At 44.5% G+C, this 21,372-nt stretch overlaps 1 protein-coding gene across 1 annotated transcript in view; it reads right to left on the minus strand.

The window, feature by feature from the left end:
- Positions 1-19,866, minus strand: part of GLRA1 (glycine receptor alpha 1) — a 39,667-nt gene extending 19,801 nt beyond the window's left edge. The window contains exons 1-4 of the mRNA XM_061621950.1: positions 19,819-19,866; positions 17,383-17,606; positions 11,096-11,178; positions 2,426-2,563 (exon numbers count right to left, since the gene is read on the minus strand). Coding sequence (XP_061477934.1) covers positions 2,426-2,563; positions 11,096-11,178; positions 17,383-17,606; positions 19,819-19,848 — 475 coding nt within the window. The 5' untranslated portion in view covers positions 19,849-19,866. The remainder of the gene's footprint in view (positions 1-2,425; positions 2,564-11,095; positions 11,179-17,382; positions 17,607-19,818) is intronic.
- Positions 19,867-21,372: the final 1,506 nt, after the last annotated feature.

The raw sequence follows: 21,372 nt of genomic DNA on the forward strand, positions 1-21,372 counted from the left end.
CGGGTCAGAGGAGACATGATAGAAGTTTATAAAATTATGCATGGCATTGAGAAAGTGGATGGAGAAAGGTTCTTCTCCCTCTCTCATAATACTAGAACTCGTGGACATTCAAAGAAGCTGAATGTTGGAAGATTCAGGACAGACAAAAGGAAGTACTTCTTTACTCAGCGCATAGTTAAACTATGGAATTTGCTCCCACAAGATGCAGTAATGGCCACCAGCTTGGATGGCTTTAAAAGAAGATTAGACAAATTCATGGAGGACAGGGCTATCAATGGCTACTAGCCGTGATGGCTGTGCTGTGCCACCCTAGTCAGAGGCAGCATGCTTCTGAAAACCAGTTGCCGGAAGCCTCAGGAGGGGAGAGTGTTCTTGCACTCGGGTCCTGCTTGCGGGCTTCCCCCAGGCACCTGGTTGGCCACTGTGAGAACAGGATGCTGGACTAGATGGGCCACTGGCCTGATCCAGCAGGCTCTTCTTATGTTCTTATGTTCTTATTGTCTTGAATAAAATAAATATAATATGTTTAGATACATGATTACTGAGCTCTAGCTTCAAAAGCAAAGGGATGACTTTGGAAAAAGGACTAGTCCTGAACCATACTTACATTAACTCAGTGTAAAGGTCCTGGGCGATAGCCAATATTAGTCATATTCACAGTAAACCCATTGAAATCAATAGAAAAGTCCATTACTTTCAGTGGGTCTGCTTTGAGTATGACTTAGCTAGATATCACCAACTTTCATCCAGAAGTTGTAAACTTTTGTTTAGTGTCACAGGACATATATTTTCTTCCTGAAAAATGAAGGTTTTGGTGACTTTTTTCTTGAGGGGGTATTCAATGCTAGCCCTACTCAGAGTAGACCCACTGAAGTTAATAGAAATGACTAACTTAGGTTCATTAATTTCAGTGGGTCTACTCTAAGTAGGACTTCATTGAATCCAATTTAGTTCCTCTAATTTTTGCTGTTTCTCCCATTTCTACTTTAATTTAGAAAGAATTTGATAAAAAATAATTTCTTAGAAACCACAGAATGGTTTTCAAATGTTTGAAAAACATGTTTGAATATTTACAAATGTAGCCAATATTTACATCTGTCATTTCGTCTCTCTCTCTCTCTCTCTCTCTCACCGTTAACCAATAAACTACATGGAAGTAGGAATTTGTGCTAGGAATCTGCAGCTCTGTGAGGGGGAAGCCACAGTTCCCAGGATTCTTTGAGAGAGGTCATGTGCTTTAAATGTGTGTTGGATGTGCTTTAAATGTATGGTGTGGATCTGTCCTAAAACTGCAATCCTAATCCCGCTTACCTGAGAGTCCAATTGAATAAGACTCTGTTGAGAAAACAGAGTTAGTTCAGATAAAAAGGAGACTTAAGCTATTACCCTAATTGCATATTTTGTTAAGTAGTCCCATGCCCATGACAGGGGAATTGAGCTCCAAAGCTGTGTATATATGAATGAGACCACTCATTAAGGTGGAATTATATGTAACAATAATCATAAAATCATTATAGCTCCATATCTCTTTTCTCTTGCGTTCCAGAACCATTATTATAATACAGAGCATGGTATGATGTCACCTTTATTACCTTGCTCTTGCATGACATCATAGACTGCAGTGAGGGTGGGAAAGCTAATAATGTGTAAGAATAGAATGATCTATCAATTTCAGTTCTCAGTTTCTCATTTTTCCAATCTTAAATTCAGTTCTCTGCATTTCTCCGCAATTAAATTAAAAAAAATCCTCAGGAGAATTCTCCAGAATTTTAGTGCAAATATCTCCTAATAAACACATTTTTGATTGTTATTTTGACTAATGTACACATTTTTCCAAGCAATTTCTCCTAATATGATACATTTTTGTACATTACTTTCACTAATATATTTATTTTCAGGCACACTTTCCCCAATATATACATTTTGTATACATTGGTTGGTGAACTGCATTGCAAAATTTGAATAATTGCTAATTTTGAAGGATGGCTGTGTTTCAGTTCTCATATTGTTTTGGAAAATGTGACTTTGATAGGGTCAGCTTTAAATGGAAACTGAACTGAATTTGTCCCCCATCCCTAATAGTGTGATGATGATGTTTAAAATAATTTATATACTGCCTATCATTTTGGCAAAAAATACCAAGGAGGTGATGATATCTTGGCATTTTCTAGGTAGAAAGGAGAAGGTACCATGACTCTTGTAATATCTAGTTCTACCTTTAGAGCATTCATAAAACAAGAAGCACTTTTAAATAACATTTTGGCCTGATCTAGCAATATTGCTAACAGGCTCTCAATTAGATGGCTTGTTGAAGAAGTGGAGTGATTTGAGTTTATCGCTAAAGCAAGATGCTAAATAAAATGCATGGAGCCAGTATCTTGATCTGTTGATCATTTCTAGGGACAAATACTTAGCCATCACTGACCTGTATTATAATGCTTAGTACAGTAGCGCAAGTCCTTTTCTTCCTTTAGGATGAACTGAGGCAGGGTTAGATCATCAGCAACCTGCACAGCTCCTTTCTCTTGCCACTCAAATATCAGATCATTCATTGTGTAGCCAACTGCAGAGAACAGAGGAAGAGACAAAACACTTGAGGGCTGACTATTGCTGTATATGCACTGAATTCAAATGCCTGGAGGGTTCAGACGTATGCCAAGAAACAGACCAAAGCTGCAAGATAGTTTTGGGCAGATGTATTTCATAACCCTGAAGAAGGTCGATATGGAAGGGATGTTGGGGTGTGCACATTGGTGAGCATGGATTAATTTAGTGAACCCAGGGCAATATAGCAACTGGAGGTAAAATTCAGGTGACCAATTGACATGGCTAATATTAGCATGTAACAGTGCAAAACTTTTGTCTATTAACAGCAAGATGCTAGGTGCTATACATGCATAGAACTGATGTTCTTCCTGGCCAGATAGTTTACAAGCTAAGTGAGGCTGAGACTAGATGTTATCAGAAATGGCCACTGCACATCTATAGTAGTCCTTGCCTCCCCTAATTTTAACCTCTAGTAGAGCATGCCTTGTGATATGTCGTCATGACATTCTGCATTTCCTGGGCTCCACCATCTGCAACTAGTGACGTGCAGCAGGGATGGAGAAATGCACAACATCATGACAGCACAATGTTAAGTTCTATTAGAAATCGGGGAGACATCAGGGAATGAAAGTAATGTAAGCAATTGGGGGGGCAGCAATCCATTCACCGCAACAGCCTTCACCAGTCTGATGCCATGTAGATGTTGTTGGACTACAACTCCCATCAACCCTTGCTGGCTATCCGGAGGTCATCAGGTTGGGGAAGGCTGGGCCATTACATCTAGATTGGCTACTTCAATGGACTAGACAGGAGTGAAGGACAAAGGTCAGGTGCTAATAAATTATACAGCCATGAGAGTGGCTGTATGCTATAGCCAGTGTGGATTTTCCACATTCCGCAATGTTAAATTGAAAATACCTCCCATGCCATTCTAATGCTTCCCATAAGCTCATTTCAAAACAAATCCTTATCAAACTTACAGTCCTGAACTCAGAAACGCTTGCTTAACAACCCTCTAAATTTTCATGGTGATACACAAAACAGGCAGAGAGAACAGAGAGTGCAAAGTCTAAAAATAGAGGGAAAAAATGCAGACCGCCCTTTGGAGTACCTGTAATCCTGTTACTGACCTTGCCCCATATTCTGACCTTCTTCTTCTGCAGTTTGAAGGTTAAAAAATGCCTGGCTGATTTTTAATTAATTTAAGAAAATTTGCATTGAACTGAATGAAAATTTCGGGCATGCTCAGTAAGAACCAGCTGTCAGTGTTCTAACAGCCAGACTCACAGCTGCTGGGCTTGCCCAGTCAGGGGACCACACCCACACCAGACCTTTATTTCACTTGAGACAGTCATGGCTTCCCCCAAAGAATCCTGGGAAATGTAGTTTGTGAAGGGAGCTGAGAGGAAACTCCTATTCCCCTGATGCAGCTCCAGTGGCCAGAGTGGTTCAACAGTCAGCCACTCTGATTGAAGCTCTGTGAGGGGAACAGGGCATCTCCTAAGCAACTCTCAGCACCCTTCACTAACTACACTTTCCAGGATTCTTTGGGAGAAGCCATGACTGTGTAAAGTGAAATAAAGGCCTGGTGTGGATGTGGCCAGGGACAGCTTTGGTTTAAATTTGGGTGGGAAGCTACATGTGCCTACTGTAGAATAAAAAGGTGGGGAAAACCCTGAAAAAGAATGATACTGTTCACAATGTTTTCCTATTGGAAAAGAAAGGGGCTTCCCCTCTGCCCAGTGCCCACTCATCCAATCTCCTCCCCTTCCCGGGTCAGTGTTGGACTATGACCTGGGAGACCAGGGTTTGAATCCCCACACAGCCATGAAGCTCACTGCCAGTCATTGCCTCTCAGCCTCAGAGGAAGGCAATGGTAAAACCACCTATGAATACCGGTTACCATGAAAATCCTATTCATAGGGTCGCCATAAGTTGGGATCGACTTGAAGGCAGTCCATTTCCATTTTCAAACATGATTGCACAGAAATAAATCCCAATGAACTCAAAAAGTATGCAAATGATCAAACCCATCTTCCCTTCTCCTCCCTCCTATTTCCTCCCTCTTGCCCCTTCCCTCCCCCTTCTTTTGCCCCTCCCTCCCCATCCCCATTCCCTTCCAATCCCCTCCTTCCCCTTCCCCCTCCTCCCCTCCCCTTCCTCCTCCCCATGGTCAGTTTTACCTACCTTAAGCATAATTGAATAGGAGTAAATCCCATTGTATTCAATAAGCATGCAAATGATCAAACCTGCTCTCTCCTCCCCCTTCCTTTCCACCCCTACAATCTGCTCCTTTCCCTTCCCCTTATTTATTTATTATTTGATTTATATCCCGCCCTTCCTCCCAGAAGGAGCCCAGGGTGGCAAACAGAAACGCTAAAAAGTTTAAAACATCATAAAAATACCTTAAAATACATTAAAACAAAACAATGTTAAAAACATTTTTTAAAGCTTTAAAAACATTTTTTTTTAAAAAAAGCTTAAAAACATATTACTAAAGAAAACATATTAAAAGCAATTCTAACACAGACGCAGACTGGGATAGGTCTCAACTTAAAAGCTTGTTGAAAGAGGAAAGTCTTCAAAAGGCACTGAAAAGATAGCAGAGATGGCGCCTGCCTAATATTTAAGGGAGTGAGTTACACAGGGTAGGTGCTGTCACACTAAAGGTCCACTTCCTATATTGTGCAGAACGAACCTCCTGATAAGATGGTATCTGCAGGAGGCCCTCACCTGCAGAACACAGTGATTGACTGGGTATATAAGGGGTAAGACGGTCTTTCAGGTATCCTGGTCCCAAGCTGTATAGGGCTTTGTACACCAAAACTAGAACCTTGAATTTGGCCCGGTAGCAAATGGGCAGCCAGTGCAATTCTTTCAACACTGGGGTGACATGTTGGCGATACCCTGCCCCAGTGAGCAGTCTCGCCACCGCATTTTGCACTAGCTGCAGCTTCCGGACCAACCTCAAGGGCAGCCCAACATAGAGTGTGTGGACAACAGTAGTCAGGCTATCCCGGTCCAGAAACGGCCCCAGCTGTCTTGTCAGCTGAAGCTGTTAAAAGGCAGCCCTAGCCACGGAGGTCACCTGGGCCTCTAGCGATAAAGATGGATCCAGGAGCACCCCCAGACTATGGACCTGCTCTTTCAGAGGGAGAACAACCCCATCCAAAGCAGGCAACTGACCAATTATCTGAACTCGGGAGCCACCAACCCACAGTGCCTCCGTCTTGCTAGGATTCAGACTCAGTTTATTGGCCCTCATCCAGCCCACCACAGAGTCCAGGCAGCGGTCCAGGGCTTGCACGGCCTCTCCCGATTCAGAAGTTATGGAGAAATAGAGCTGGGTATTGTCAGCATACTGCTGACACTTCGCCCCAAAGCTCCCGGTGACTGCTCCCAAGGGCTTCATATAGATGTTGAACAACATGGGGGACAAGATGGTACCCTGCGTCACCCCACAGCACAACTGCCAGGGGGCCAAAAGACAGTCACCCAATGCTATTCTCTGAGAGCTACCTTGGAGATAGAATCGGAACCACTCTAAAACAGTGCCTCCAACACCCATCTCACCAATTCAGCCCAGAAGGATGCCATGGTCAATGGTATCAAAAGCCGCTGAAAGATCAAGTAAGAATAACAGGGTTGCACTCCCCCTGTCCTTTTCCCAATAAAGGTCATCCATCAGAGCAACCAAGGCCGATTCAGTCCCATAACCAGGTCTAAACCCAGAATGGGATGAATCAGGATAATTTGTTTCACCCAAGAGTACTTGCAATTGCTGCGCCACAACCCTCTCAATCACCTTCTGTAAAAAGGTGGTATTTGCAACTGGTTGTTGTCACAAACCAATGGGTCCATGGTGGGCTTTTTCAGGAGTGGTCGGATCACCGCCTCTTTCAAGGCGCTTGGAACCAATCCCTCCTGCAATGATGCGTTGACCACACCCTGGATCCAGTAGGTCAACCCCCCTCGGCAAGCTTTAATAAGCCAAGAAGGGCAAGGGTCGAGAGGACTTGTTGCTGGCTGCATCAACACAAGCACTTTGTCTATGTCATCAGGCTGCATCAACTGAAACCGTTCCCAAGAAGTTGCAGCAGACGTTGCACTGGACACCTCATTGGGGACTACAGTAGATGTGGATGGGGCATGAAGACTGCTATGGAGACAAGCAACTTTACCCTCAAAGTGCCTTGCAAACAATTCACAGTGGGCCTCCGAAGGCTCTAAAACTCCATTTTCTGCAGTTGACGTCAACAGACACCTAACAATATGGAAAAGCTCCACTGGACGGCTACTTGAGGATGTGATGGAGGCAGAGAAGTGGGCCTTCTTTGCAGCCCTCACCACCACATAGTAGGCATGGTTATGATGTTTTACTTGTGCCTGATCAGTCTCACAGCACGTCTTTCGCCATTTGTGCTCTAGCTGTTGTCCAGCCTGTTTCATTGCTCTTAGCTCACTGATGTATCAAGGTGCAAACCGGGCTCCACAATGCCGGACAGGGCACTCGGGGGCAACCGTGTCAAGAGCCCAACACGCCTCACTGTTCCACAGTGTGACAAGGGCTTCAACAGGGTCACCTGCTCTATCTGCTGAGAACTCCACCAGGGCATTCAGGAATCCTGTGGATTCCATTAGGCTCCGGGGGAGGACCATCTTAATCTGTCCACCACCCCTGCAGGGAAGAATCTGAGCCGTAAGTCTAAACTTCACCAGGAAGTGGTCTGACCATGACAATGGGGTGGCATCCACCCCCCCATCTCCAGACCACCCATTCCTCCATCTGGAGCAAAAATCACATCAAGGGTGTGCCCTGCCCTATGTGTCGGGCCAGTGACGACTTGAGACAACCCCATGGTTGTCATGGAGGCCATGAAATCCCGAGCCAGAACACTAGAGGCAGCTTCAGCATGGACATTGAAATCACCCAGCACTATCATTCTGGGCTCCTCCAACACCACAGCCAAGACGGCCTCCACCAGCTCGGTCAGAGAAGCTGCCGGGCAGCAGGGTGGACGGTACACCAGCAGGAACCCTAGTTTACTGTCTCCTTGGCCCGACACCAGGTGCAGGCCCTCACAGCCAGCTCCAAGACAGAGTAGTGACACTGGACTTTATTTGCTTAGTTAAAAATGTATTTTGCTTACTGTGGCCTTGTTTACTGAAAGTAAAATGGGTACTGTGCCTGTTTTGAGATAAAAATGATGCTGGCCACATAGACCATGTTTTGATAAGAATGTGGAAAACAACTGTGCTGAAGTGAAAAAAACAAGTGAAAAACAACACCATAAAAGGGCAATGGAATGTTATAGGGAAGCAACATTAAGAAAGATAGAAACTGCACGTACTAATTTCTTGTAAAGCACATGATTTCTTGTAAGGGGCATGTATTAGAATGATGCTTGATGATGCTGATGTAATTAACATATCAAAGTTAATAAGAAGGCTGGCTGTGCTCAGCTTAAGTCAGAACTAGCTTGGCTGTTTCTCCACGTGCACGTATTAGTAATAAATATACTCTTCCTCCATCTTGTTTTGTCGTTTCTGAACTCTATTGGGGTGAGTATTGGGAGCGAACTCAAGCCACCAGGACCCCTAAAAGGGACTGGGGCGTTTTGTTTGTAACAGAGTGGTTTCCTGGTGACAGAGATGGAAGTTCTGTAGACCACAGCAACTCCTCCCCCCTGTTCCTGCAGCCTGTGCTGGTGTTGCACTGAGTATCCAGGTGGGCAAAGCTGTGTCAGATCAACTCCTCCCAGCTCACCCACCCAGGTCACGGTATTGCACACCAAATTGGCACCTTCATCCACAATCAAATCATGGATGAGAGTGGTCTTATTGTGTACCGATCTGGCATTAAACAACACACACAGGCCAGTGGGAACAGCAGATGAGCAATAAGGAGCCCCTCCATGAGAGGAGTGGCAGCAAGGAACAAGGTGCAGATAGCCTTGTCATCTTCTTGGGTAATTCACCACCTCCCCATGGTTATATTTCCTTCTACCCGTAATCACTGAAATTGGGGTGGCATCACCCATGTTCCTCCGCACTAAGACTCCTCCTAAACACCTAATATAGGCCCAACACAAGCCCACCAACAAAACCTGCCTGAGCCAATTATCCCAGTAGGCCTCTGCGAGAATTGGGAACAGTCATACCCATTCAAACTTTTTTACACAGGGCCCATCTACTCCCCCTCCTGTCTCACACCCAGGGAGGGCCAGCCTTCTGCCAGTTACAGACTCTCACTCTGAAGGCATCTGGCGACTTTCTCCTATCATTCAGTTCACTGCACAGGCTTTCACCCTTTGCAGGAACTACATATGCACCACACACCCTCCCCACCACCAATCTCCTCTGGATTGGTTTAACAGAAAATTAAAGCAAAAAAAAAAGGTAATAGAAGGGGGGTAGCGCCCTCGCCCTTGGGACTCCCTAAGGCAATCCCCTTTGGTGTCGCCCCTTTGGTGGCGACCCAGGCGGCAGCAGACCCACCGCCCAAGGGCAGCTGGGCTTTTATGCCTCCTGACCCAGCCAGCAGCTGATGCAAGAGGCTGCAAGATTAACTGCAGCCTCTCTCTGGTCCCAGTCCTTGCAGCACTTACCAGGGACTTCAGCTGTCTTGAGAGACAACACCTCAAAGGAGCAAGCAGCAAGGATCCAGATGCTCAGATACTCACTCCCAGGGCAGGTCTTCTTCAGTCCCCCTCCCCCCTCCACCTTCCCCCATGGTCAGTTTTACCTATCTAACCATGATTGTATAGGAGTAAATCCCATTGAACTCAATAAGCATGCAAATGATCAAACCTGCCCTCCCCTCTTCCTCCCATCTACACCTACCTTTCCCCTCCTCCCTTCTCCTCTCCCTTCCTCCTCCCTTTCTCTCTTCCTTCTTCCTCCTCCCCTGCCCACTCCAGCCCTCCCTCCCTCCCCCCTGTCAGTTTTACCTATCCTAAGCATGATTGCACGGGAATACATTCCACTGAACTCAATAAACATGCAAATGATCAAACATGTCCTTCTCCTCCCCTCTCCCTCCTGCCTGCTCCCATCCCCCTCCTGCCCTCTGCCCTTCCTCCCTTCCCTCTCTTCCTCCTCCTCCTCTTCCCCTCCCCATCCCCTGTGGTCAGTTTCACCTATCCTAAGCATGATTGTGGGGGAGTAAATCCCACTGAACTCAATAAGCATGCAAATGATCAATCTATTCTCAGCAAACTTGCACAGGATCCCATTTCTTACCTGCCGGATTAAAAAGTAGAGAAATTCACTAATAGGCAAAAAACCTTGCAGTCTAAGAACATAGCTATAGCCTACAGATATTTCTATCAAACTTTAAAAAGCAGGGAAATTGGGCAGCTATAATGAATGCATCAGGGAGCAGGAGACCTGACCTCCTCTCTGAGATATTGTATTGCCCTACAAATTTGTCAGAATGCAAACACAATTTGGGTTGGTCTTTCACAGTCCAATCCACTTCCTGTGCAGCTTCGAAGAATTGGGTAACTTGCATGTGGTTCATATGGTGAATGGTGGCAACACCTGCAATCAGCCCAAATAATAGAAACAAGACATGTGCTGTGCTGATCTTGTTTTAGCAGAGAGGAAACAACATTATTAAAACAGTTGATATAGTTCAGATGGTCACTTTAAATATGTCTGATTTACTTTGCAATTTTAGTGAAGTTTCCTATAGGAAACCATTTTCTTTTGTTTCTGTTTCTGTGAATACGTGAAGTACAGCAACACTTTGCAGAATTTACACTAAAAACACTCCAAAAATAATTGTGGAATAATGGCACACTGACTATTCTGCAGAATAGTCTCCAGAGGACATCAGGAGTGTCTCAGTTTGCACAAGATAAAACAGTGGGAGGTGAAACATATTCTAGCAAAATTCTAGGTGTGCTCTGTGTTTTTAATTGACTGTGCCCACCTTGCCTTAAATGAAGTGGTTTAAACATAACAGGCTGAAAACATGCATCCTCTTTTTTCCAGCAGCTAGTCATTGCTGAAGTAGCAACATATTGTAATCAGTCTGACTTTACATCAAACTGCAATTTCAGATTCAACTGTTAATGCACCCAAAATAGAAATAGACCATAACCTCCAGTTTGAAACACAAAAGGCTGTCTTCACCATCATATGACATTGACCAATAAAAAGGCTTTGAAATTAATAAAAATAAATTTGACACAGATTTCTAGGATGAATAATGAGGGAAATAAAATTGTCTAGATTAGATTCTCTGTAGAAACATTAGTAACATAGGAAAGAAGCAAAGTAAGAACACCAACAAAAATACAAAAATATCAATCTCCATCTGGTGTTGCCACCACTCACCATATGCTCAGAGGCACATGTTACCAAATTCTTCCAAGCTACACAGCAAGTGGATTGGACTGTGAAAGACCAACCCAAATGGTGTTTGCATTTTGACCAATTTGTAGGGCAGTCCAATATCTCAGAGAGGAGGTCAGGTCTCCTGCTTCCCAAGTCTGTGTGCGGAATGGCAGCTATTTTTAGAGGGGAAACCTTCAGGACTCACAGCTCTCTAACTGCATGATACACGTCTGGACGTCCATGGGGAAGTTCTTCAGATCCATGGGACAAGCCAGCGTCAAGGTGATCCTGTGAAGGGAACAGAAACAGTGAAGTGATTCTCAACACCTCTAGCAGATGTGGCAAGCAAGTTGTATTCAAGCCATTGGAGATGACAATTGCCTTGCTGAGGTGTATATAGGGTCACTGTCAGGCCTACAGATGTGGGAAATACCGGGAGCACACATACCCTCCTGGAAATATGGCTATGTTCCAAACTATGCTTTCATTTCTGCTACTGCTGTTTAATATTTGTGCTCCCCAACATAAATTTCTTCACATATACAGAGCTAGAGCATCCAGAGGAGACAAGGTTACAGCCTTTCCCCTGCCATGGGGGGAGGGAAGCATTAAAACATTTAACTCCCTCCACCAGCAGTCTGATGTGCTACAGTCACCAAGAAGTACATCATGTGATGATCATGTATGCTGGGCACTCAGGTAATGACTGGCAAATAACCAGAGAAAATAGCCACCGTGTTCCTTAAAGAAGAGAGAAAGAGTGAAGGCTATCAGTGCCAGAATGGACTTGTTTTTTTCACAACAGGAGCATTTCCAGGCTATTACAACATAGAGACACCCAAAGCCAGCCTGATACATTTTGCTGCCTGAGGCACAGGACAAGATGGTGTCCTCCTCCCTGTCCCCAATTCCATCTGCAGAAGCTGACCATACTGGCAATGAAATCTTACATCAAAAGTGGCAACAGGATAGCATCTTCCAGTGCACCTCAGGGCAGCAGGCTAGATTAGGGAGTGACAGAAAGATAGCTCTGATCTTCAGTAGAGGGGAATGGCCAGGGAGGGGGAAGTTTCAGCAGGAATGGCAAATGTGCTTCTGTGTCCCGTCCCCCCCAAATACCTGCTGCCTAAGGTGATTGCCTCACTCTGCTGAATGGGAGGACCAGCTCTAGAGAGACCCAATCCATATGTGCCTTAAGCTGCATGAGGCCCTAAGTGCAGGGCTGGCACCAGAGGGCAGCCAGGTCAGGCCCTGGCTGAGTGCCCCTGGTTTCCAAGGGGCCCCTGAAGGGCCTCTCCTTAGGGTGGGTGGGTAGCATTCCTTTCTGCAATCTGTAGCAGCCTCGGCTCTCGACCATGCCGCAGATCGCGAGAGGGAGCTCCCAGGCACCCCCCTACTGGCATGCAGGCCTGCGACGCTCCCTTGCATGCCCCACCTACCTCTCCCTTGATGTAAATGCTGGATGCCACTGTGAGTGCAAGGCTGCCATCAACCAAGATGGCAGTCGAGGTTTCCCTAAGGGGCTGATGCCTCTGCCGCCATCTTGGTTGATGGCAGGGATGCATGTGCATAGCACATGGACATGCCATCAAGCAAGATGGCGGCAGAGGCATCAGCCCCTTAGGGAAGCCTTGGCCGCCATCTTTGTTGATTGCAGGCATGCGTGCACAGTGCAGGCAGCATTCACCAAGGGAAAGGTAGGTAGGTTTTGTGTGTGTGCATGTGCTGGGGCCCAGGGTAGGCTGGTGCCCAAGGGCCCTGGCATGCCTGGTGCCAGCCTTGCCTAAATGTACAGTGTTGAACAGCATGGCAAACACAGTTCTGTGGAAGATGCTGCCCCATTACTGGAGTCCCTTTGCATACCACAATGGCCCTTGTTTTTTAAAAAAAGAGGGGAATATGCCTGGATTAACAGAAACTCTAGCAAGAACTACTAACTTCTTCCCTGCTAAGACTGCTATCCTCACCCACTTACCTGGGAGTAAACCTAACCGAATTCAATAAGACTGACTTCTGGGTAGACATGATTGGGATTGCACTGTACATCATTCCACTTTTCCCTACACCGACTTCCATGAGCATTGCTTCTCTGTATGCTTTTCAAACAAGGTACATATAAGAACACATGTCTCTCACCTCTCTGAGCAGAACAATAAATGGTGGGTCACCTTTGGTGGCAGTTGTTTTATTATCTACCCAGTAGTGTAGTGGCAAATTCAGAAGTGCAGGGTCCCTTCATAAGAGTCACAGCCACCACCCCCTTTTTTTTTTGCTGCTGGGATGAGAATGAGATCCTTGTTTATGCCTTCTCCTGCAACATCAGACATCCCTAGAAGCCAATAAGCATAAAAGGGGAGAAAGTTAGCTACTGAAAAGAGTCTTCTCAGTGGCTGACTCACTTCTTTTCACTCTGATTGGCTCCAATCATCAGGAAAGGACAGGAAGCATGTTAGAAAACCCTTCTCAGTGGCTAACACACACCTCTTTCATATTGATTGGTTCATAGGATGCTGGGGACATAGGGTCCTTGTTCCTAAAAAAGTAAGGGGTCTAAGCCCCCCCCCCAGACCCTGTATGACTACACCCCTCTTATCTACCTATTGTTCACTGGAATGCGTTCCAAACAGCTATGTGTATTAAAGCTTTAGGTTCCCAAAAACTAGGTCTATGTGCTTGGACTACAACTTTGCTGTCTGCTGTTTGAACTGAAACCACCTCCTGGTTTTTTTTATCTGCATTATAACACTGGCTGTTTATTCTGTTCCTTGGCATACCAGCACGACACCCGCGACATGAGCCAGGTGTCCCAGTGGAATGTGCCCCTTTGCATTTTGGGATTGTATTGCCAGGCTTCAGCGAGTCAGAGTTTGCAAACATAGCACGAGTTCACAGGAAGGTAGCCTTTAGAATCTATTGTCAGCACTTTCCTCTCTAGCATTAGGCTGCACTTAACAAGAAAATTGAATGTTCTTAATTGCATTCTTTTTAGGAGAGGGGAAAGAGAGGTTTGGAGGTGGCTCAAATGGATTGTTTCTAAACTGAAATGAGTGCGGTTATTTCAGTTCACATAGCATTAATTTGAAAGCAAATGACCCAGAAACAGCTGTGTTGAGAAATGGTGTGGGGAAAGCCAGATCTGTTTGGTTCTACTGTGTGATTTGCCCTCTCTCAAAATAATTTTTGTTCTCCTCCAACCAAATAAGACTGAGCTGGAACAAACTGTAAATCCCAGTGTGTGGAAAATCCCCTTATATATTCTTAAATTGTACCAGAGATTCAAGTGCTGTTGTATAGGTCAGTGGTGGACTAAATTCAGTCTGCCACTGAAGTATTGTAAATTTACAAAGCAAGATCACCTACTCAGGATTTTATAGCAGTGAACACATAATTAATCTGGGTAAAATGATCCTGAATATGGCTGAAATCTAGACACCAAGAGAAGGGAACCTGCTGCAGACTGGGTTATGGCTTTCTGGGTCGCTCCTGACTATCAGCTGTTCAGCAGGGAGCAGGTGAGAGGACAAAAGGCAAAGTGTGCAATTGCAATTCCTTTGTCTGCAGGAAGATCTGCTGCAAGAAGATCAGAGCAGAGGGGGAAACGTCTCAGCAGAGAGGTAGATGTGTTCCTTGCAAATATGCAAAAAGTCATCTACATATTTTGCAATTGCATGCATGCAGTTTTTGTTGGATGCAAATGCATTTTGAAATTAGCTGTAAGGCAGGGCTTGTAGTTTAGCTTATGCATTGACCATATTTGATTCCTTCCACTGGGAAGTTCATTTTGCCTTTTGCATAGTCAGTACAGATAACAGGTATTGGAGAGCTTCTTCTCCCATTTCCCTCAAACTTTGAAAAAAAATCCCTCTATGGAAAAAAATGGGAAGGGAAACTTGAATGGAGTTACTAAGAATTAAACATGCCTGTTTACATGAAAAATTGTTTTGTGTGAGCATATATGGGTGTAGGTGTAGTACTGACCTCTTTTGGGTCTGGTCCCACCCACTACCATAATGCATCCCCTGACATTTTTCTACCAGAATAGTGTGGATCTCAGCCTGAAAAAGGTTCACCATCCCTTCTACACAAATGAAATTTATTTCAGAGGGATGTGCACAGGATTTTGCTGAATGTTTCTTTTCTAAAGAACTAAGAAGCACTTTGCTCAGTCAGACTACCGTCTGATACGTTAAAGAAATCTGAGGCAGTTGAAAAGTTCAGTGCAACCCTTGCACACTGGCACTTCTCCCTGCCTTTATGATACAGGAACAAGTCTTGGTCTCTGTTGGGCCACACTTTGATGCCAGTATCCATAGATGTTTTGATGCTAGTGTCCATAGATGGAAGATGGCAAAATCTACCATATGATTTGAACCTGATATTCATAGCATTGTCAAAATAATAAGCAATTTTCACCTTCACAAGCAAAAATATACCTCATGCCGACAAATTCTAACAATTCTGATGGTTGCAGCACTGTCCAATAGATCATATGCAAGAATGCCTAATGGCCCACCAGAAGTTGTTGGACTACAACTCCCATCACCCCAAGCCCATTGGCCATGCTGGCTGGCTCTGTTTCAAGATGAAGTCCAGCAACATCTGAAGAGCCTCAGGCTAGCTACCCCTGCGTTAATGCATGTTAAACACTCTGTTGCATTGATGTTAGTGGGATGGGTGCCTTTAACATTATTATATCCCTAGTGCAGAACTTCTTTCTACCACTATGGCCATATGTTTCTGAGCAATCAGAAGAGCTGAAATCAGGGTCAAGTTAATCAATGTAGTTGTAGTATGGCACCTGCTACAACCATTTTCATGTGATTAAAACCCCATAAATTCTTTAATCACTGCATTACATTCATGTTGGGGCTGATCTAGTGCCAATGGCGGGATATCTTGTTCTTTGGATATGTGGTGAGGAGGGGGCATTAGATCAGCTTCAGGGGAAATAGATGCATCCCCATTCACTGCTACTTTAAAAAGTCAGAGAGGTTGGGCACTCCAAGGAAGCACATGGCTTCCAAGAACTAAATTTAGAAAGCAAAGACCCATACCTGGTGGTTCACTGCTGAAGAACAGAGTAGCCTTGACAATGTTCACTGGATGTTTAAGAACATAAAAAAGAGCATTATGGGATAAGATCAAAGTCTTGTTTGTCTAGTCCAGCTTCTTGTTTCCTACAGTGGCCAACCAGATTTTTTTTTTAGCTGTCTCATGAATGGTACAGAAGGGGCAATATAACATAATGGCAGCTCTGGGGAATGGTGTTGCTCATAACTGGTGATGTCACATACATTATTTAAGTATATATGACACATATGGAACTATATTCCATGTAGCACCACTCAGAGTAGGGTGTGGGTGTGCGTGTGGGACACCATTTCCCTGTGACAAAATACAGGGGTTACATCCAACATAGCACTACTTGAATGTCATCAATGCAAGGATTTCCCCATGTGCAATAGAACATTCCCCCTTCTCTTCTCCCTGTGCACCTCCTAAATCTGTTCTGGGGCTCCCCCCAGTACAGGGGGTTGGAAGTGTTGGGAGACAACACAACTTTGTTGGGGTTTGCATGGGGTTAAAGAAGATAGAGAGGGGAACCTGCAAGCTTCCTAGATCGTCCTTCTGACCTAACTTCTGTGCTGACCTAACATCAGGTATAAACTGATACTCTTAGAGTTGCTGACCTTATTTCCTGCTTCCTTCTCCTTCTTGGTCTGACCTTGGGAGAGGAGAAATCTTCTCTTTGCCTCCGACTCCAGCAACAAGAGAACAAAGAGTAAGCATGATCCTTGCATGTCTTACTTAGTTAGAGCTAGGACCTCTTTACTGTCAAGCACGTATTTCCTGTGTTTTCCTATTTTTTCTTATTGTCCTAAGTCTAGAGTCTCAGTGCAATTATACCAGGAAAAAGGTGGGCTACATCAGGTCTGATTCACACAAACACAGTTCAGTGCTGTTCTATCAGTACGGGTGTGAGCAGGTGAGGAGACAGGGGGAAAGTCCTATTGTGTAAGCGGCAATCCTTGCACTGACAGGATGCATTAGTTGAATACCGCTCATTGCAATTTGAGTGATATGCAAATACAACATGCTGAAGCAGGAGGGATTCTTTGAGGAGAGAAGTTTGAATCTGGTCATCAGCTGAGGCAGAATGTTGGGGTGGATGGAATATGGAGTAAATAGGATCGTCCTCACATTAAGGAGGGACAGAAGAATGCATTCTTCTTTACCTCTTTATAAATAGATACATTAATTCTAATTATATCTTAATAGTCATGTATTGTAAGAGCAACCAAGTATCTTTACATCATTTTATCTGTTTGCAATATACTTTTAAATGGAACATTCCTCCAGAATGCAGTGTTCTTTCTTGCTTTCCAGAAATGAAAATGCTCTCTAGTTTATGATTCCTATAGGACCATCTCATCATGTGAGAGACCTACATCCTGGAGACATGCGGAGGATTTCCATCCTTCCATCCCTCACCTGATGCTGTACAGGACGTTGCCATTTCTGGAGATGCGCAGGAGTTTGTTATCTGTGGTGATCTCATGGAAATGAGCCCCTTTCTCATTAGCAAAGAACAAATCTGGCTTCCAGATGGAGTCCAACATGGATGGATCCAAATCCAAAGAATCATCTGGATACTCGTTGTATGCCAGCCGAGGGTCATTCCACTGCTGCCGCAAGAAAATATTCACTCTGTAATCCTGCATTGAAGAAAGAAGAGCAAATTTATGGGATGCCTAAAGGAAGGTGTCAGAAATGGCCAGAAGCTGCAGTGCTACATGCAGCAGGAAGGGCACACACACAAAAAATCCAGCTGAAGCCGAACGAGCAAAACCAAATGCTAGGTCTTCATTACCACTAGGATCATGCCCTTATTCTGTGAGTTTTCCTCCTGGTGCTATTTCTTAAGGAAGTGTCTTTATTTTTAGCTCTGCAGCCAAAAGGGTTATCACGGGCAAACAGCTACGGCCCACACCTGCTCCATGCAGTGATTTTCAGACCATCCTATGACAGACGAGGAGTGTGGTGCATCTGACTGAAGAGGAGAATTTTCCCAGGCTCATGGAACAGGCATAGCACTCTCCTCTTCTAGACTGGGCTGGGATCACAACAATGAGATACCTCTTATGTATGTGGGGATGTCGGAGGATGCAATATAGTACTTGGGAGGAGTATTCCACACATTTCTCAGTATTAATAATAATTTCCAGAGCCTTTTAAAAGTGTGTAAAGTATCACTGAATGAAATCAATTCCATTTTACACACGTGTCTCTCATGACCAGGAGAAAGATCTGAGGAGGGAGAAGACTGGGGGAGGGAATCACTTGCAGAACAAATCGTTGAAGACACTGCTCAGCTAGTGACCCATGTGAGAAGAGACCAGCACTGCTGTCACCTCCACAGCCCAAGGAAGTTGCCCGGTGTTCCTCTTCCTCTGAAGACTCCACCTACATACCCTTGGCAGCTCCACATGAAGAATCAAGCATTGGGCCTTTAAGCACTGGTAGCTTTCCAAGAGGGTGTGAAGCTAGAAACCTTGACCCATGTACAGCTCCTTTAAAACTCTAGTGGACTCCAGACCTTCCCAGTAGGAGCATCCTAGCCAGCTTGCTCCTGGGTACCTGTATCCATCTTGAATTTTTCCCAGCTCCTCTTGGAGCTGTCCATGGTCCTGTCTCTTTGGGTCCTGCCCAAATTCTTGCCTTACTTTCCTGGTTCTCCCTGTGGGAGCCCATCTAAAACAGGATAAGGGGTAATCAAAGTTGAGAGGGTGTGACTTCATCCATATCTTCCATTCATCTGGTTTGGCCCTGTGTGAAAAATTGCTTTAGGCATGCCTCCTGATTGGAAGAAAGCAAGAGCCACAGCAGCAACTCAAAAGAAGATGCCTTATGCCATGTTGGACTCTTTATCCATCTACCCAATACCGTCTACTCTGATGGGCAGTGGATCTACAGGGTTATAGGGGAAGTCTTTCCCATCAAATATCCATCTGTTTTAAAATGGGAGATGCCAGGGATTGAACCTGACACATACTGTATGCAAAACATGTGCTCTGTCACTCGGCTACAATCCTTTCTCTGGGACTCATTCCACTTGCTGGGGAGAAATGGTGAGAAGGTTTCTCACAGCCATCGGGTTAGCTACTGTGCAAAACTGGATGCTGGACTGATGAACCTTTTTATCTAATCTGATGGAACTCCCTTTCCCTAGTAGCACAGACACCTGCATCTCTGATGAGCTTCCCCTGTCACCTCAAGACATTCTTATTTATCCAGATGGATCTGGTTAGGTATTCAGATCTATGAATTTTAATCCTATCCTACTTTGTGGATTTTAAAAATTATTATTTAAGTTGTTCTTCTTGTGTGTATGTGTTTGCACAATACTAAAAAAGAAAATCAGAAATATTAAAAAAGAAACCAGAAACATCTGGAAAATGCTTCCAAAAACACTACGAGGATTTCAAAAGGTATCTGTTATGGTAGCTGACTAAATTTAAATGTTTCAAATACACATACTTTCTACCTAAAGCTGTGCTTCCAATATGAGGGATGATATCTAGTCTATTACAAGCCCACTCCAGGAATGAAGTGGGTGTGCCTGGCTCATGTGGGGAGGTTGGGAGTGGGCCAGCATGCATGCTTCCCCTCCCTCCCCTCATGTTGGGCCCCCACACATTGTTTTTGAATGCTGGAAGATTGCAGACAAATCTGTCCACAAAGTGCACTGAAAAATGGAAACCAAACCTCAGTGAGCATAAGAGAGTAGTTAAACGAGGAACAAGAAGTTCTTGGAGAGCTAGTGCAATGTCATGGGTAGTTCGTAAAGTTCTTCCATCCAGCTGCAAAACCAGACAGTGCTACAGACTTTATGGGCCAGCCCTGTCATTTAATTGAAACTTGTCTCACCATTGCTACTGAGAATGATGTTTGCTTCATACTCTCATGTCTTACAGCTCCCCTATGTTATCGCCAGGCTAGGCCAGGCCAAGCAAAGTCAGACCCTTGCCCTGGACAATGGGTGGTAGTTTTGGTTTCCTTTGTCTGACCAATGGCTTCCATCTGCCCTCTTCTTCCTGGACTTCGCCTGAGAAAAGAAGCAGGCAGCTTTTGATAAAGAAAAGAGGCGATAAAAGCTCAGTCCTTTCCTTCATTTGCATTTTCAATGTGCTTGAGGAATGGTAGGTCATAAACCATTTCACTGCCCTTGACCAAATTAATTGTAAGGATTAGGATTTATGTTCTTTATTTAGTGCCTTTCTTACTTGGGATGACCTGAAGCAGTGCGTCTGAAGCTGATAATAAAGTGTAGGTGTGTGCAGAAGCCATTATATCTGTGCTCACTGGTAACTAATACATAACAGCAGACAGGAACAGCTGATCTTTTTTCTTAATGCAAGTCAATGGTGCTTAGAATTACTGGCTATTTTTGGAAATTTGCCCTCAGCTAGAGGTGTATTGAAACATGTGATGAAAGTGGCCTTGAATCTGCACAACAGAGGGTTCCCCAAGACTGATATTTTTGGAACAACCTTGCCCAATATTTATTTATTTATTAAACATTTTTTAGATTGTCTTTCATTATAAAGTAACAAGACAGATGACAGAACAGAATCAACACAATGAAACAGGAAGATGCTAAAAGCACAAATACCACAGATATCCAACTGAGATTTCCAACAGAGCCGGTACTAATAAATCAAGAATGTTCTCAGAAGTAGGTATGTTTTAACCAACTGTTGGAACACCATTAACTTAGGTACACCATTAACTGTATATCTAGGAGAATGTCATTCCTCAGAATGGAGGCCACTGCAGAGAAGTCCCTTCTTTGAGCCCCCACTACACAAATCACTGTCAGGACTAGAAGGGTTTTCTCTGACAATCTCAATGAATGGGCTGCGTTGTACATTTAGCTGTTATCAGAGACTTGGTCCCCATGATACATGCCTTGGCAACTTCCAGACTGGATTCCTGTAACACACTTTACATGGATCTGCCTTTGAAGAGTGTTCAGCAACAGCTACTGGTCCAGAATATGGCAGCCAGGTTCCCAATTAGACAGGCCAAGCATGTGCTCTGCACCTGAGCTATGGTCCCTCAACAGCCTTACTTTGCTACTCATAGCTGAAGATCTTTTTTTAAAAAACTTAAGATGCCCTAATTTTAACAATCAAGTGTCCCAGCTCCATAGCCCTGTACCAGGCACAAGCATATGATCCAAAACTATATTATCTTTTTAACAGAGCCTGGAGTGTTCCAGTTGCTTGGAATCATAAGTGGGGAGAGTGCTGTTGCACCCAGATCCTGCTTTCAGGCTTCACCTAGACATCTGGTTGGCCACTGTGAGAGCAGGATGCTGGAACAGATGGGCCTTTAACCTGATCTAGCAGAGCTCTTTTTATGTTCTTAGATACTTCTTAAAGGGATATATGCTGAAATGCAATATGCAAATATCTCAAA

This window comes from Rhineura floridana, chromosome 3 (assembly GCF_030035675.1).
Source record: "Rhineura floridana isolate rRhiFlo1 chromosome 3, rRhiFlo1.hap2, whole genome shotgun sequence".
In the NCBI taxonomy this organism is placed as follows: domain Eukaryota; kingdom Metazoa; phylum Chordata; class Lepidosauria; order Squamata; family Rhineuridae; genus Rhineura; species Rhineura floridana.